This window comes from Suricata suricatta, chromosome 2, assembly GCF_006229205.1.
Source record: "Suricata suricatta isolate VVHF042 chromosome 2, meerkat_22Aug2017_6uvM2_HiC, whole genome shotgun sequence".
NCBI classification, from domain to species: domain Eukaryota; kingdom Metazoa; phylum Chordata; class Mammalia; order Carnivora; family Herpestidae; genus Suricata; species Suricata suricatta.
The window spans coordinates 176,940,228-176,955,493 of NC_043701.1; the positions used below are offsets into that span (position 1 = coordinate 176,940,228).

Genomic DNA, 15,266 nt, shown 5'->3' on the forward strand with positions numbered 1-15,266 from the left:
AAAGGGTTTCCTAAACTCTATACAATGAGAGCTTTTGTAGGAAAACCAAAAATCTGAAAAAGTCTTCAAGTCTGGACTTGCTGGAAACCACCGCCACCACCACATGTGCAGCTCCGGCCGGGTCCCGGTGTGGCCGCAGCAGGGCCGGGGGCAGTCACCCCTCCCCGAGTCCGTAACGCCATGTGGTCAGACACGGGCTGCCTCACTCACTCATAGCACTTGGCATGGCCACGACCCAGCCCGGGTGCCCCCGGGTGACAACAGGCCCACGCCCGCAAGAGAACCTCGCTTCTTTGGGGACCCGAAGATGGGCATCGAGCTCCACCACAGGTAGGCAGTGACCCCTCCTCTGCCCAGGGAGAGATTTCTACAACCCTCCCGCAAAGTGTGAGCTAAGGAAGGGTGTCTTGGGTTATATCCAAAATGCCCCCCGAGGACATCGGGCACCTGTCGAACTGCGTTCTGAATAGCTCAGATGTTTAAAGTTCCACTGCCGGCGGCATGCTTGGAATGCAGACAGTTCACCTCAGGGGACCTGGCCAACTTCTAAGCAGAGGGTCACCCCGCGAAATGAGACAAAATAAACCCAGATGATATCCAGGACTCAGTGTTACTAAAAGATCCCTTCGCTCGATCTTTCTTCTTAGCATACTTAAGGCCATTTCAAGCTTAAAACCATAAGCACAACACCCAAAGTATGTCCAAAAACTCCCCACGAAACGAATAAAGCAAAAAAAAAAAAAAAATCTTCAGGATTAAAGGGGGCGCCCCCTAAAATCCAGCTGTTCTCTGCCTAGAGCTGAATCTCAGGAGACGAGACCTCCTTTCTGATCGTCTCCATAGTCACTTTACGTTTCTGAGGCCACTCTGGCTTTGAAAGAGTCCACTAAGCCCCTGGGTGAATAACGCAGTAAGTATTTTCCGGGTTGTAGGAGACGTGCAAGGGCTTGACTTAGCAAACGAGCACGTCCAAACAGCCTGTTTTCTCCACGGGCTTTTTTTCTTTTTTGTAACTGGAAGTCACCCAACTGAGGAGAATGTGAAGGACTCACTTTCTGGGAAGCCAGGTACTCCATGCCTCTCGCCAGCTGGTAGGTGCAGGACACCAAGTCCTTGAAGGTCATCTGCTCCTCGGGGACGCGGTTGATGTCATAGGAGTACTCCATGCCGGGGGGCCTGCGGGCCCGGAGGTACTCCCGGAGGTTGCCCTTCGAGGCGTACTCCACTATGACGTAGAGCGGCCCTGCGGACGGACAGGAGGAGTCAGAGAGGGACGCACCCAGATCTGCCCCCGGGAACCTTGGCAGAGTGCGAGCACTTCCAACCCAGTCCTTTTTTTTTAAATTCAAGCATAAGGGAAAACACACACAAAAACAGAACGGCTGCGGGGCGCCTGGGTAGCTCAGTCCGTTGAGCATCCGACTTCAGCTCAGGTCACGATCTCGTGGTTCGTGGGTTCGAGCCCCGCATCAGGCTCTAACAGCTCAGAGTCTGGAGCCTGCTTTGGATTCTGTGTCTCCGTCTCTCTCTGCACCTCCCTTGCTCACATTCTGTCTCTCTCTCTCTCTCAAAAATAAACATTAAAAAAAAATAGAATGGCTCATTCTCCTTTTCCCCAAAATGCTCATCGACACTTGGTAAGATAGCCACAAAAGTCTTCAAGAACTAAACAGAGATACAGTGAGTGCCCCTCTCCCGTGCCCTCCGGGAGAGCAATGGCTAACAGAGACCCGCCTTTGCCTGTTCATTTTAACGATTTTACACACATATACGGATCGATAAGCAATGTCCCAGTTTTCAGCAAAAAAAAAATGCTTCATAAAGATACAGCTTTGCAATATCATCCCCTACCTTTTATTTTCCTTGTGGAAGGAACCCAGTCGGGCTAATAAAAATAAATCCAGACCATTCCTTTTAACAGCTCTATATATTCTACCATACAAGTATACCACGCTTTATTTATTTATTTCCCTGTACTTATGGGCATTTACGTTGCTCCCAGGTTTGGGCGGTAATGAACGAACATGCCCGTGCGGCCTCCTTACACACACATGAATCGTTTCTCGGAGGCACAGACCAGAGGTTGGCAAATGACAGCCCGCAGGCCTAACCCTGCCCTCCGCCTAGTTTTGTCATTACGCTGCTCTGGCCCATGCACATCTGTATCGTCCGTGGCTGCCTTCGCTACATGCCAACAGGAGTCGTTGCCACGAGGACCCTAAAGGCCACCAAACCAAAAATATTCACAGTCGCCCGTCACAGAAAGTCTCCCCACTCCTGCTATCGACCTCAAAGAGATATTGTTGAGGCGAAGATAGGCATTTTCGAGTTTATTAACTCTCCTCAAACGGATCCCCAAAGTGCTAGGTAGCCCCCCTGATGGGAGAGGCCAAGGTTCTGTCCCCCCGAGGCAGATAATGTGTCCCTTCCTCGGCTCTCTCCTCTTCTAAGCGAGTCCTGGGAGCTCAGTCATCTGGCATTCCCAGCAAGACATGGCTGCCTCAGTCCCCGTTCTGAGGGATTTGTCAACCCAAACACAGGGTCGTATTTTCAGAAATCCCTCTTAGTGCTGTCAGAGAGACCGCAAGGGGACTGTCTTTTCCGAACACCCTCCAGGTTTTGACGTCCAAGCAGCAGGGCTCGACAAGGCCCTCCCAGCCAAAGCCACCAACGCCTACCACTCCCCAGGCCCCGAGTTCGGTCACAAAGTCCCCTTTGTGTTCATGGCCAGGAACATCTTCCTAAGGGGATTTTCTAAAGAGAACTTGAAACATCTACTTGAGATGCCCTAGGAGCAAGATCCAAAAGTCCAACCGTTTCTAAAATGATGCTAACACTGAAGCGTTAAGTATTCGGATGAAAGCATTTTTTCCTCCTACTCACCATCCTGCGTGCAGGCTCCGAGGAGATTTATGATGTTTTTGTGTTTCCCAATCATCTTCATCATCTCCATCTCGGACACAAGATCTGAAAGGTCCTTCTCGGTGGCATCATCTATGGGCATGAGGTAAATTAAAAACCAGCTACTTTCCTCTGACCCATCACCCGCCGCTGTCAGTAGCTGGCAAAAATTTCGTTGAAATAGCATGAAATTGAATTTTGGAACCAGAAAAGACTTTCCAAATCATCTCCCTCGGTTTACTGGTCAGGGGGGCCAAGGGCCCAGCTGGGGGACGGCCCTGATCCATGTCAAGGAGCTAATGTGGGGTCAATGGGGTCACAAGTCAGGACTAGAATCTAGCCCCTCTTCTGCTAAAGGCCAATTCTTTTCCAGCAAACCTCACAAATTGAGGGGGTGGGGAGGTGTTTACATTTGTCATGAAATAATTCTATCCTCTGGCAGATCTAAAGTGCCTCAAAAAAACCTGTTATCAAACTTCAAGGTGTCTGAAAACAACTGTGAGCACGTTAGGGAGGGGGAGGGGAGGGGAGGGGGCAGATGGGGTATGTCAAATCACCATGGACTTTCTCTAGACCAAGTGCTGCTAATCCAAGTTCTTGCAGCCCTTAGAAAAGTGTGTGTGTGTGTGTGTGTGTGTGTGTGTGTGTGTGTGTGTGTATGCACACGCATCCTGAGTGGGCAAAGGTCCAATGGGTTTCTCAAAGGGGGCTGTGATTCTCAACACTAAAGAATTAAGGTTTTATAAATTTCTGCTCTATAATTTTAAGAAAAGTGGCTTAGGTCCTACCTTTACAGGCTCACAGCTTCTAGAAAGCGGCAAGAATCTTCCGCATGAACCTCTCTGAGCTAATTCAATATGGAACAATCTGATTTACTAAAACAAGGAGAGGCATCTGGGGGGCTCAGTCGGTTGGGCGTCTGACTTTGGCTCAGGTCATGATCTCACACAGTTCATGGGCTGTGGACTGACAATTTGGAGCCTGGATCCTGCTTTGGATTCTGTCTCTCCCTCTCTTTCTGCTTCTCCCCGACTCATAATCTGTCTCTCTCTTTCAAAAAATAAACATTAACAAAAAAATTTTTTAATAGAACAATGAGGTAAGGAAATGCATAGAAGCCACGTTGCAAAAAACTTTTTAGCTTCACAATAGGAAGAGCAAGGCCACTGACTGGAAGGTGAGACAGACACACTGAGCACGTGCAGGGCTGGGCTGCTGCTATGACCCACCGATTGGCTATAAAAAAGGACACCTGACAGTGCTCTGGGGCTAATGTCTTCCTCCATCCGGAAAGGGAGGGCCAGCCTGGTTATTTCCAAAGATATAACCGCCCCCAGACCTCCATTTCTGAGCTCCAAACCCCAAACAGAAGTTCTGCCAAAGGAGGCTGGAAGCCGGGGCCCTCCCCACACTTCCCTGCTACGTGGCCAGGGGCTGCCGACGTGGGCCGTTGCAGGGCTGCCGCACCTGCCATGCAGGGGGGCCAGCGCACACGAGGCAGGCCCCAGCCGCACAAGACGAGAGCCAGAGGGCCACCTCTCGGTGGAGCGCAGACACGTGGGGTGGGGGGCACAGTCCTCGCAGGCATCAAACCCCCAGGTGAGGACCTCAAAACACCCTCGTTCTCCTTGGGAGCCATTCCCATCAACAGCTTAAAGAAATTTATCTTTCCTACTACTTCCCCGCTCAGGGAGGGACACGACCATCCCCCAACAGCCCACGAGAGACAGAAAAGGCCTAACTCAGAAAGCATCCACAAAGGGCTCGGGCACCCATATCCAAGAGCAGGTGTCTCTGCCCGGACACAAGGGAAAAGCGTCCTTTCTAAGATTCCTACAATAGGATTTATAATGTAACCGTTCCCTATAACTTGTCTCATAAAAGAATACTGCGGAGGAAGAAGTTAATGTTTGAAACGCTGTAAGCTCCTTGGACACAGGCATGAGGCAGGGCTGGAAGGTCAATGCACAATGACACGTGACGTTTCACATGCCGGGCGTAACTGCTCACATAGCCCAGAAGGTTCTGCCCGGCCACCGATCCTGCCCGGGTCTGTCTGGCTGTCTAAAGGATTCTCCCAGACCAGTGTCAACTCTGTTTTGTTTCTCTTGAAAGAGAAGGTATGTCCTCTCCCTGCACCCGCTCACTCCCTCCAAAAGGGGCCAACCTTCCTTTATGTGGAAGTGAAGGTTTGGGACCCAAATCCAAGAGGCCAATACTCACCTAAATTAATCAGTTATATGGGAGTTGCTACTTTCTAAGCACCTACAGGTACAGAGGGAACAGGAAATCACAGTCGTCACCCAGGAGATGACGAAGAACAATCCGGGAGGTTCTACTGCTTTCTAACAAAACTGGCTTTTCTTTCTCCTAAGTGCACACAGCTCAAGATAAATCGTCTGTCCGGGATGCTGATTTATACGGAAAACTTCTCACCCCTAGGTCAACTATGTGCTCTCTGACCCCTTGCCATGATAGAGTTCACATGCCACAAAAGGAACATTCTTGATAAGGCTTTCCACCCCTTTCCCGCCCCCACCCTTCCCCCTCTCCCCACTCACCTTTCAACATCTTCACTGCCACGGTGACTGCTTCCTTGGGCTTCTCTTTGTCAATTCCCACCGCTTCAGCCATGACCACTTGCCCAAAGCAACCTTCCCCCAGAGGCTTGCCCAGCGTCAGCCTGAATGTGTAAATAGGGGATTAGCGCACGGCATCTGGTGAAGGGGTGTAGCGAGGGAAATTCCAGAACTAAATATAAAAATCTTTCAGCGGCTTGCAAAAGCATGGAGCATTTATCATATGGAACTAATGAGACCTGGGGCACGCACGCGCTTGAGTATTTTCTTAGTGACGTTTCAGAGAATGTCAATTACGGGTGGACCAGCTATTAAATTTCACATTTGTGTTCACAATTTATTTTCCTTGTGGAAGATATCCTCGCTAGTGAGGTGGTCAGCTTTCCTAAGTGCTAACAATGAGGAGCTTTTGATCTTGAGCCAATTGAATATTTGTAATTTAGAATGTCTCAAAGAAAAAATATTAAAGCTGTTCTTTTTTTTTTTTTTTGTCGTCTCTGTGAAGTGAGGTCTTTAAAATCACTATTATTCAAATACCAATGGATTTTACGGTCACATTCCTGGCCAAGTTACATGATATGAATCTTAAACGCATTTCAAGGAATCTCTAATTTTTCCCTAAAGGGAAAAGAAAACTCTAGAAATTGAGAGGAATCTCATTTGACCTGACAGTTTAGAAAATCCTTAACTACCCAAAATTAATCATGAGGAAAATCCAGAGTGGACACAAGAAACTGTATTTCTAAGCTCCGAAGCGCAGCGCACATATCCTACTAAGAGCCGAATATTGTTTTTGGGCGTTCTCGAAGCCAGCAGAATGGAGAAATCTTTGCAATACTTATGAATGTGGTTTTTTCATTTAAGCACAATACAGTAAAGTATTAAGCTGCCCTTAGTAAATAAACACTATTTATGAGAAGCACACAATGGTCTACAAAAGCTAAGCAAAGACTGAGGGCAGTGTATGCTATGCTGAGGTCATTCTGTTTCTATCCTGAACTAAAATTAAATTTAATATCGTGGCAGAAAATAAACATTTGCATTGGAAAAATGGCTAATTTATGTCCTATTGCCCTGTTACCACACCAGCATAACAATCCCCTCTTTGTATAACTTCTGCCTCCAATCTAATAAACTGCTTCTAAATAGCCTTCATTCACTGGAAGCCTGCTCCACCTACGTTTGCTCTAAACTCCGTTTTGAAATGCTTGGCGCTCAGATTTTCCGCACCGCGGGTCCCCCCTCCCCAGGTAGGAGCTAATGGTGAGGCGCACACACACTTCCACTGTCGGCTGCTGCGTCACGGGCAACAAACACTGCGCCCTGAACCCGGGAGCTGGGATTTGCTCCCATACGATCGCAGGCCCTAGTTCGGTCCTTGACACGGAGGAATGTGCACACCCCCGACTGGCGCACTCACACAGGCAGCGAAGCGGCTTGGTGAGAAAGAAACAACAACCCCATTCTCTTTCCACCTTCTCCGGGTAAGGAGATCACACCTTGTGTTTTCTCTGATGCCTCCCCAGGTCTTGTTCAAGAAACGAGTCTTTTCACTCCAGGACACAAACACCCTGGAAATTATCTCTGTTAAGTCTCTTGACAGAGGGGTACCCGTCTAATTGTTTGGTCCTAGTTTATGGGGCACATTCCTATCTCAAACCTGGCTTTGGGAGACAAACTCGGTGCAGAGTTGTGTGAATCAGTGTCACGGGGGCCATGTAAGCTACCGAAGAGAACTCACCATACTTAGTCTCTAGAAAAGTTTATCTCGGTCCCTCTGAATTTACATATGAGTTTCTTCAATTGTAAATAAACACTTCTCTGACATAGTTTCACTGCAAATGCCACGACAGACGCAGAGTGTAAGTCGTATACAAGCAAGGCAAGAGGTTATTCCACTTGATAGAATGGAGACGTGTGGTCTGTGATGTCCACCTTCCACTATGCCCAATGTTCAGATTCGAATGACTACAAGAAGCGAGCGGATGGTCTTCAAGGACCATCAAACCTTATTTCTGGTCCTGCCCAGAATATGGAGGGCTGGGAGCATGAGATCTGCCTCTCTCTGCCTCGGACCGCCACTACCTTCTTCCTGTTTGGGGTTCAGAGCTCTCAGCTTACCGGTACAGGAAGGGAAATGCAAGACAGGGGGACTCATAAGCCAAGAACTCTGCTCAGTCCTGGGAGGTCTGTACTACAATCTTCATTATCTACAAATGGAAGTTCAGAAAATCAAGGTTGCCTCGCCAATGGCTGGCTGAGCCAGGATTCAAATCCAGTCCCCGGGAGCCCAAATACATGGACCCAAAGCCAGATCAAGAGATAAACAGCTCCCAGTAATGCCTTCCACAGCACCCAGGCAGCCATGCTTCAACCAAACATCTGAGTAGAACACCTCCACGTCATCCAATAAGGAAAATATTACGGACCACAGGAAGTCTGATGTCAGGTACCATATTTGAACCATTTCAGCCTCATAATACATTAATAACCATTAAAAACGGTCACCACTGAATTAAGATTCCTAAGGCAACTTGTATTTTAGGTCTAATTTCTCCAAAGAAATGAGCTACAGAATAGTCCTGTTCTCATAACCAGAGGCTGGAATGTCACATCTGTTTTCTAAGTAGGATATATATAATCCTACCTTCATCCATGTTACTAGGTCTGAATGATCTAAACAGTAAAAGAAAAAGAAATGCTAACAAGGTACCATCTTGTTTGGAGACCAGCCATGCCTAGTAGCTGTTTTTAAAGAATGATTCAAAGTGAGCGAGAGAATCAATTCTTTTCTTTCTCAGGAGTTGGTTATTTAGAAATACCATCTCACTCACTCCTGTTGACATCCTCAGACATGACCTTTTGCAGTTAAGGACCATAAAAAGAAAACGTCAATCCAACATCCCCATTTATACCTAAGACTCCACTGGGGATGCGTCCAATGGAAGTACTCACTTATCTCTCGGAAACTCCCACTTTGGATCTTCTGGCAGCTCATACTCGGAGACCCCTGCCAGCATGGGGGTGTCTGCTGTTGAGGAGAGGCGTGTGGTTATCCTCACCAGCGGGGTGTTGGAGTTCATGGAGGAGCTGGACTCGGCAGAAACCTGGATACAAAATGCAAAGACGCAGATGTAATCCTGGTTCTACCTGAGAAGGCTGGCAGCCGGCCAGAGCCCAGCCAGATGGTCGATTCTCAGGAAGAAAGGTGGGGGCGCTGGCCAAAGTCAGGAATTTGATTTGTCTAAGTCCTCTGTCTTCCCATCTTGGCAGCACCATATTTCACCCATGTCCTATGTGCCCAAGACCAGGTTTCCAAACATTTTTAGACAGTACCCGATCAAGATATAAGTCAGTTTTCTGTCCGAATTCCTCAGAACAGTCACCCGAGGACACAGCAACAGCCCCGTGAGCTTCATTATTGCCTTTTTACCTGTCCCAGAGCCCCCCAAGACCAATGTCCCCATAGACCAGCTCAGATCACGAGTCAACTCCTTATCTATGAAATTCCATTAAAACTTTTTAAGAAAATCAGCTATCTGATATCGTATCTGTCTTTTGGAATGAAAAGCCAAATGTCTCAAGGAACAAGCTCTAGGATTTGAATGTGAAGGGCACCCCATAGCTCCAAGTGTCTCAAGTCAAGCTAACCGGAGACCCAGGCACTGAGGGCCATTCTCTGCTTCTCCCCAGGCTTTCTGGAACCTGGTGATGCCCAGGCCATTCAATGGTAACCAACCGCCTCTTGTCAGCTTCACTTTGTAGACACGAGTGGATTGAACACGTGGGACAAAGAGTCAAGGAGGAAAAAAAAAACATCCATGTATTTGTAATCATGTGGAAAATCTCCTCTCCCACCTGAAGATTGCAAGGGCTTCACTGAGTTTTCTTATTCACCCCTAACCGTTTCGGTCTGTGTCTGATAAAATGGTTACTTCTTAAATATAGCCTCTCCCCTCTGCTACTTTCTATGAGGAAAACACACGCAGAGCCCACTGGAAGGTCAATTTTTTTTTAATGTTTATTATTTTTGAGAGAGACAGAGAGTAAGTGGGGGAGGGGCAGAGAGAGAGGCAGACACAGAACCTGAAGCAGGCTCCAGGCTCTGAGCCGTCAGCACAGAGCCCAACATGGGGCTCAAACTCACGAACCGTGAGATCATGATCTGAGCCGAAGTTGGACACTTAACCAACTGAGCCACCCAGGTGCCCCACTTGAAGGTCAATCAATTCTGAGGATGACTACGCAATCCTGGTACAACCGTGGGCTGCTTGACCACCACCTCATTCTAAACCATAAACAAGACTTTGGCTCAAGAAAGTTGGAACATGAGGTTTAATGTGGTTCGTCACAGCAGCCCCGAGTCCCTCTCTGGTTCTGTCCCCACAAGACTGCCCAGGTCAACAGGACTCCCCAGCTGTGCTTACCAACACAGCTTTTTTTTTTTTTAGGTTTTATTTATTAATTAATTTATTTATTTGAGAGAGCGAGAAGAGGAAAATAAGAGAGAGAATGAGCGGGGGAGGGAAAGGGGGACAGAAGATCCGAAGCAGGCTCTGTGTTGACAGCAGAGAGCCCGATGTAGGGCTCAAACTCACAAACTAGGAGACCATGACCAGAGCTGAAGTCAGACATGCAACCAATAGAACCCCCCAGGCGCCCCCAAATATACATTTTAAGTTAAGGCGGCAAAGACCAAGCACAGATGAACATAAGTAGTGGAATGGGTAGAGTTTTGCAGGGTAGAGTTTGAACCATTTCCTCTGGGAACAGGAAGACCTGTACTTCCCCAGGAAAGTCCTATTTAGAAAATCTTCATTGACCAAGTTGCCCTGAAGGCAGGGAGAAACCCAAGAAGATGCCCCAGAATGAACTGGTGTGGGGTGGTGGCAGGGGAGGGGGTCATTTTAGGAATAGAAAGTTGGTTTCACTATTAAAATCAAGATGCATGGAGCATCTGGGGGGCTCAGTCAGTTAAGCATCTGAGTCTAGATTTGGGCTCAGGTCATGAGCTCATGATTCATGGGATCGATCCCCATATCAGGCGTGGTGCTGATGTGGGGATCGTTCAGAGCCTCCTTGGGATTCTCTCTCTCCCTCTCTCTCTGCCCCTCCCCCGCTCATGCTCACTCACTTTCTCTCTCTCAAAAATAAAAACATAAAATAAAATCAAGATGTGTGTGATTTTTTAACCCAGAATTTCTATTATCTTTTAAAAGGTACAAGAGAACATTCCTGAGCCTTTCTGAGCAGTCTTCTGACAGGGGCATTCACTCCTGAGCTTGACTACACAGAGAGTGTGAGCAATGTCATTCCCCGTGAGTGTCGTAAAGAACTTTTCTTTAAAAAGGAGCTGAAGAATCATTACTCCTGGAGCTGAGAGAGACTTCGTGGATGGATTTGGCTCCAGGAGGCTGAGGTCTCACACTCAAGTATCCAAGCACTCAAATGGCAGGAGGAGAAAAGGACAAAAGGTAACTGCGTGAACTCCCATAGAATCCAGTCCTGCTCCCCATTAACGCCAGGGACGAGGCAGGGACCGCACCCCAGCCAAACACACAACCTGGAACCCCCCCCTCCAGACTCCACATGGGCCCCAACTCACTGCACTACACGGACTCAGCGGCAGGGCCCCCAGAAACCAGGGTCTTTCAAAGAACGTTAAGACGTACACGGTTTTCAGCGACCACTCAAAAGTCCTGGGCTCCATCCACAGAGAAGGCATCAGAAAGATTTAGGACTGGGTTTGGCCAAAGATGCTTCCCTGAATCCTAGTATCCTGCATCAAGGCCATGTGCTATGAATACAAAAGGAGGCTAGTGTTTTCAAAGACAAAAAACATCTTCTGGAAAGTTCTGGAAAGTCCTCCCACACGAAGAGGCAAAAAGCACCGTTCACTGCAAGGGGAACTTGGCCTTGAGGGTCACAGCCAACACAAACCAACCAGACCTGTAAAAGTCAGCCTTGAGATGAGACAATACAGGTCCCTCAATGGCCGCGGTCTGGCAAATTCTACAGCTGCGACTCTCCCCACAAGGAAGGCCACGTAGCCTGCCATCACCAGACCCACAGGCATTCCAGAATTCCATTATCACTGCATCTGGTATGCTGCCACCGATGACGATGACCAGGGGAAGCCCCACGGGAAGGCGGAGGGGGCACGGTTCTGGGTGAAGAGGCGTGTCCTCACAACCCTCTGCTCTTATCAGCAAGGTTTACAGAGAACTGCGTAGGGAGGCAGTCTCCCCATGTGGGGTGTACGAACACAACATTTCTGAACTTTCAGGACCAATATAGAAGAGACTGGGTAGTAGCTAACCTTCAGAGACAGAGACAGAGACAGTTGAGGGAAGAGGCAGGACTCACCTGACCTCAGAACTTTCCAAGCCATTTGAACTGTATGACCAGGCATATGTATTTCTTTTTACGTTTTAGAAGAAGCATTTTCTTTAACAATAAAAATAATTTTTAGGATAGTAGGGATCTGAACTTAGGAAGATCAAACTGTCACAGGAGGGGAAAAAAAGCAGAGCACATGTACTTGAAACGCAGTGACCTCTAAAGGAGTTAGAAATGAGGAGATCACATGAGGCACCTGGGTGGCTCAGTTGAGCAACTGATTCTACTCTTGATATTGGCTCAGGTCATGATCTCATGGTCACAGGATTGAGTCTGCGTCAGGCTCTGTGCTGAGTGCGGAGCCTGCTTAAGATTCTCTCTCTCTGCCCCTCCCCCGCTCTCTCTCTCCTTCTCTCTAAATAAATAAACTTAAAAAGAAACAAATAAACAATGAGAGCATTGCTTTCGTAGCTTTCTCTGCACTACTGGGCTGGGTTTTGTGGCATCTCTGCATCCTCTCTTGTGGGCTCCCCAGTGACCAGGCCTGGCCAAGCAGCCAACCCGGGTTGGTACCCTTCCTCTGCTAACCGTTTACAACATGGGGTGCTGCTCTCTGATCAACTGGGGGCCACGTGCCAGTTCCAATGCTGGCCAACTCTGAGCCCTTTGGAAGTCATTTAATCTTCCTAAACTAGAGTTTCCTACCTGCTCAAAGGAAACCAGAAAATCTCCTACCCCACAGACTTACCATGAGGGGAAAATGAGGTCACACCCATAAAGCATTTAGTGCTGAGCCTGGCACTTGCTCAGAGTTTGGTTAATATTTGCTACCGCCATCACAATCGTTCTTCCTAACGCCTTTTTGGAATCCTTTGCTGCCCAGATCCAAGAGAGCCCTTGGCTGGCACCCTCCTCTGGGGAACTCGGAAGATCCGGAGCCTGGGGCTGTTTTATGTGGGAGTTGCTGTCATACTGTGCGCTCTGGGAAGAACGAAACCCAAATGGCGTTGGAAGGCTGACTGCAGGACAGGACATGCCTTCCTGGTTTGCAAGATGAGGCACTCTGCTCACAGCCAGGAGGGGTCGGGGCCCCAGCAAAGTCAAAGAGCAAACCCAAGGAATAAAGGATCTGGGAGTCAGGGGTCGGTCCCTGGGAAGGGGAAAGCATAAGAACATCCTAATGACAAATATGCCTTAGCAGCCACTGAAGAAAAGAGAAACTTAACAGTCAGAAGTTAACTGCTCTGTGGCTAACCTATAACCCGAAAGGAATCTCCGCCCATCGAGCGATGGCAGAAGTTCACGTACATCTGCATCTTCCTCCAATCTCAACAAGGTTTCAGTGCGAAAGCTTTGAAAACCGAACCCCTTTACAAATTCTGGTGCTATTGTTACTATTAAAACTTTAAAACTGCATTTACAAACAGGATTGCTTAGGGAAATTTTGTCCAGATTAAGTGGAGAGGTTTATATCCAATGTACACATCTGGAAAATACTTTTGTCAAAAGCACAAAGCGGAAGAAAGGTAAGAAAATGCCAAAAGTATAAGAAACTACAGAATCTGATCTCTCTGTCTCTGAAAGTATATCTTAATTTGACCTCCATGCATTTTTACTGAGCTTCTAAAATCCCCTCTGGGACTGTAATGGTTGGCTGGCTTTCTCTTCCCTCCGTTTCTGCTGAGAGCAAATGTGCTTCCGGGGCTTGGCACAATCCTCCGCAGGGGACGGACTCCTCCATCAAACACTGCATTCTGCTGGAGTTTCTTTCCTTCTGACCGGCACCCTCAAGTAATTCCCACCGCCCGCCTGTGAATCCCGGGGCTAAATTTGGACTATCAGACTATCACTTTTGTGTGTGTGTGTGTGTGTGGGCGTGCGTGCGCACGCACAAAATCATTATCTTTCCCGTTGGATATTCTATCTAATTTAAAAGGACACAAATCATGAAAGACTACTGAATACTGAAAACGAACCATGGACTGAAGGGGGAGGGGGAGGGAGGGAAGGGGGTGATGGTCATGGTGGGGGACACTTGTGGAGGAAGCACTGGGTATATTATGGAAACCAATTCAAAAATAAACTATTAAAAAATATAAATAAATAAATAAAATAAAAGGAGTCCATTAACGGTGATAATTAAGTTACTGGCAAACAATACACGTTAACACGGCCTTCACACTCCTCAAACCTGGCGGGCCACATTTCTAGCACGTATGTTGTTTTCTGTCTCCATTCAGCTACCCCCTCGATGGAATCTCTAACACGTGCCATCAATCAAGCTGCTAATGAAATGTGCCTTTTGCGTATTTCCATAGTATATATGGGAGATTAAGCAAGGAAGTGGCTTGTTTCTTTTCTTTTTAAAGGGCCACCGAGAAACAGTGTCATCTCTGTACACTAGATTCGACTGAACAGAGGGGGGGGGCTCACAGAAAACAAGGCAGGCAGAGGCAAGGAAGGGAGGGCTGATGCTGTGGGTCCATGAAACCAGAATATTGAGGCCCCGACTTAACATGCTTTTGCTCTAAGCCCTGCCCACCCCTCTCCAATGTCCAAACAAAATGCTTCCACCACCTCAACCCAGGTGGCTGGGGTAAAGGGTGTCTGCCTCTGTTAAATTCTGTTTCCCTCCACAATAATATTTAAGTCATTAGACAAGGCGGTTTATCACTTTCTCCCTCACTGGGTCTCTGCCTCCCCCGGGCTGCTGCCCGGATTCCGTGAGTGAACCCATCAAAGCAACGGCTCATCGGTCCTAGCCAGGCTGGTGTCTCCTGGAGGATCCCATCAGCCGAAATCCAAACCAGATCTCAAACTGTCCTGTCTTTCAAGGCTGCGAGGCACCCACGTGAAAGGACAGATTCCAGTTAGCGATCTAGGACCACCCTAATTACCCACGTGTTTTCCGGAACCAGGGAGATCTCATTAGACCATCTGACTAACCAAAACATGGACAATCTGCCGAGATCATGACACTGAGCTCCTAGACAGTGAATGAGCTTCTAGAAGGGAAACCCTCCTTCAGAGAGTTCAGCGTGTTTAATAACCACAAATGCACAGCCCCCAAAGATGGCTCCTGAGTCACATACAGCCAGCCGGTTCCGTCACATCTTCTGTCCTGTTCATGAGGTCCCTGGGAACACGCCACTTACCTCAGATATTGTTAAAAAAAAAAAAAAAAGATGACCTTGGGGCACCTGGGTGGCTCAGTCGGTTAAGCGTCTGACTTCAGCTCAGGTCATGACCTCATGGTTCATGAGTTCAAGCCCCGTGCCAGGATCTGTGCTGACAGCTCAGAGCCTGGAGTCTACTTTAGATTCTGTGTCTCCCTCTCTCTCTGCCTGTCCCCTGCTCGTACTGTCTGTCTCCTTCTCAAAAATAAATAAAACATTAAAAAAAAGAGGACCTTGATCTACTCATGTCAGCAACCAAGAGGGTGAAACC

The 15,266-nt window shown here is 48.0% G+C and overlaps 1 protein-coding gene across 7 annotated transcripts in view; it reads right to left on the reverse strand.

Annotated features, from left to right (window-relative positions):
• The window catches only part of FGFR2 (fibroblast growth factor receptor 2), a 111,503-nt gene that overhangs the window by 16,348 nt on the left and 79,889 nt on the right, over positions 1–15,266 (reverse strand). For all 7 annotated transcript variants that reach the window (XM_029932707.1, XM_029932705.1, XM_029932706.1 and 4 more), the window contains 4 exons: positions 8,436–8,587; positions 5,463–5,584; positions 2,884–2,994; positions 1,053–1,243 (listed from right to left, as the gene is read on the reverse strand). In XM_029932707.1, the coding sequence (XP_029788567.1) occupies positions 1,053–1,243; positions 2,884–2,994; positions 5,463–5,584; positions 8,436–8,587 (576 nt within the window). The remainder of the gene's footprint in view (positions 1–1,052; positions 1,244–2,883; positions 2,995–5,462; positions 5,585–8,435; positions 8,588–15,266) is intronic.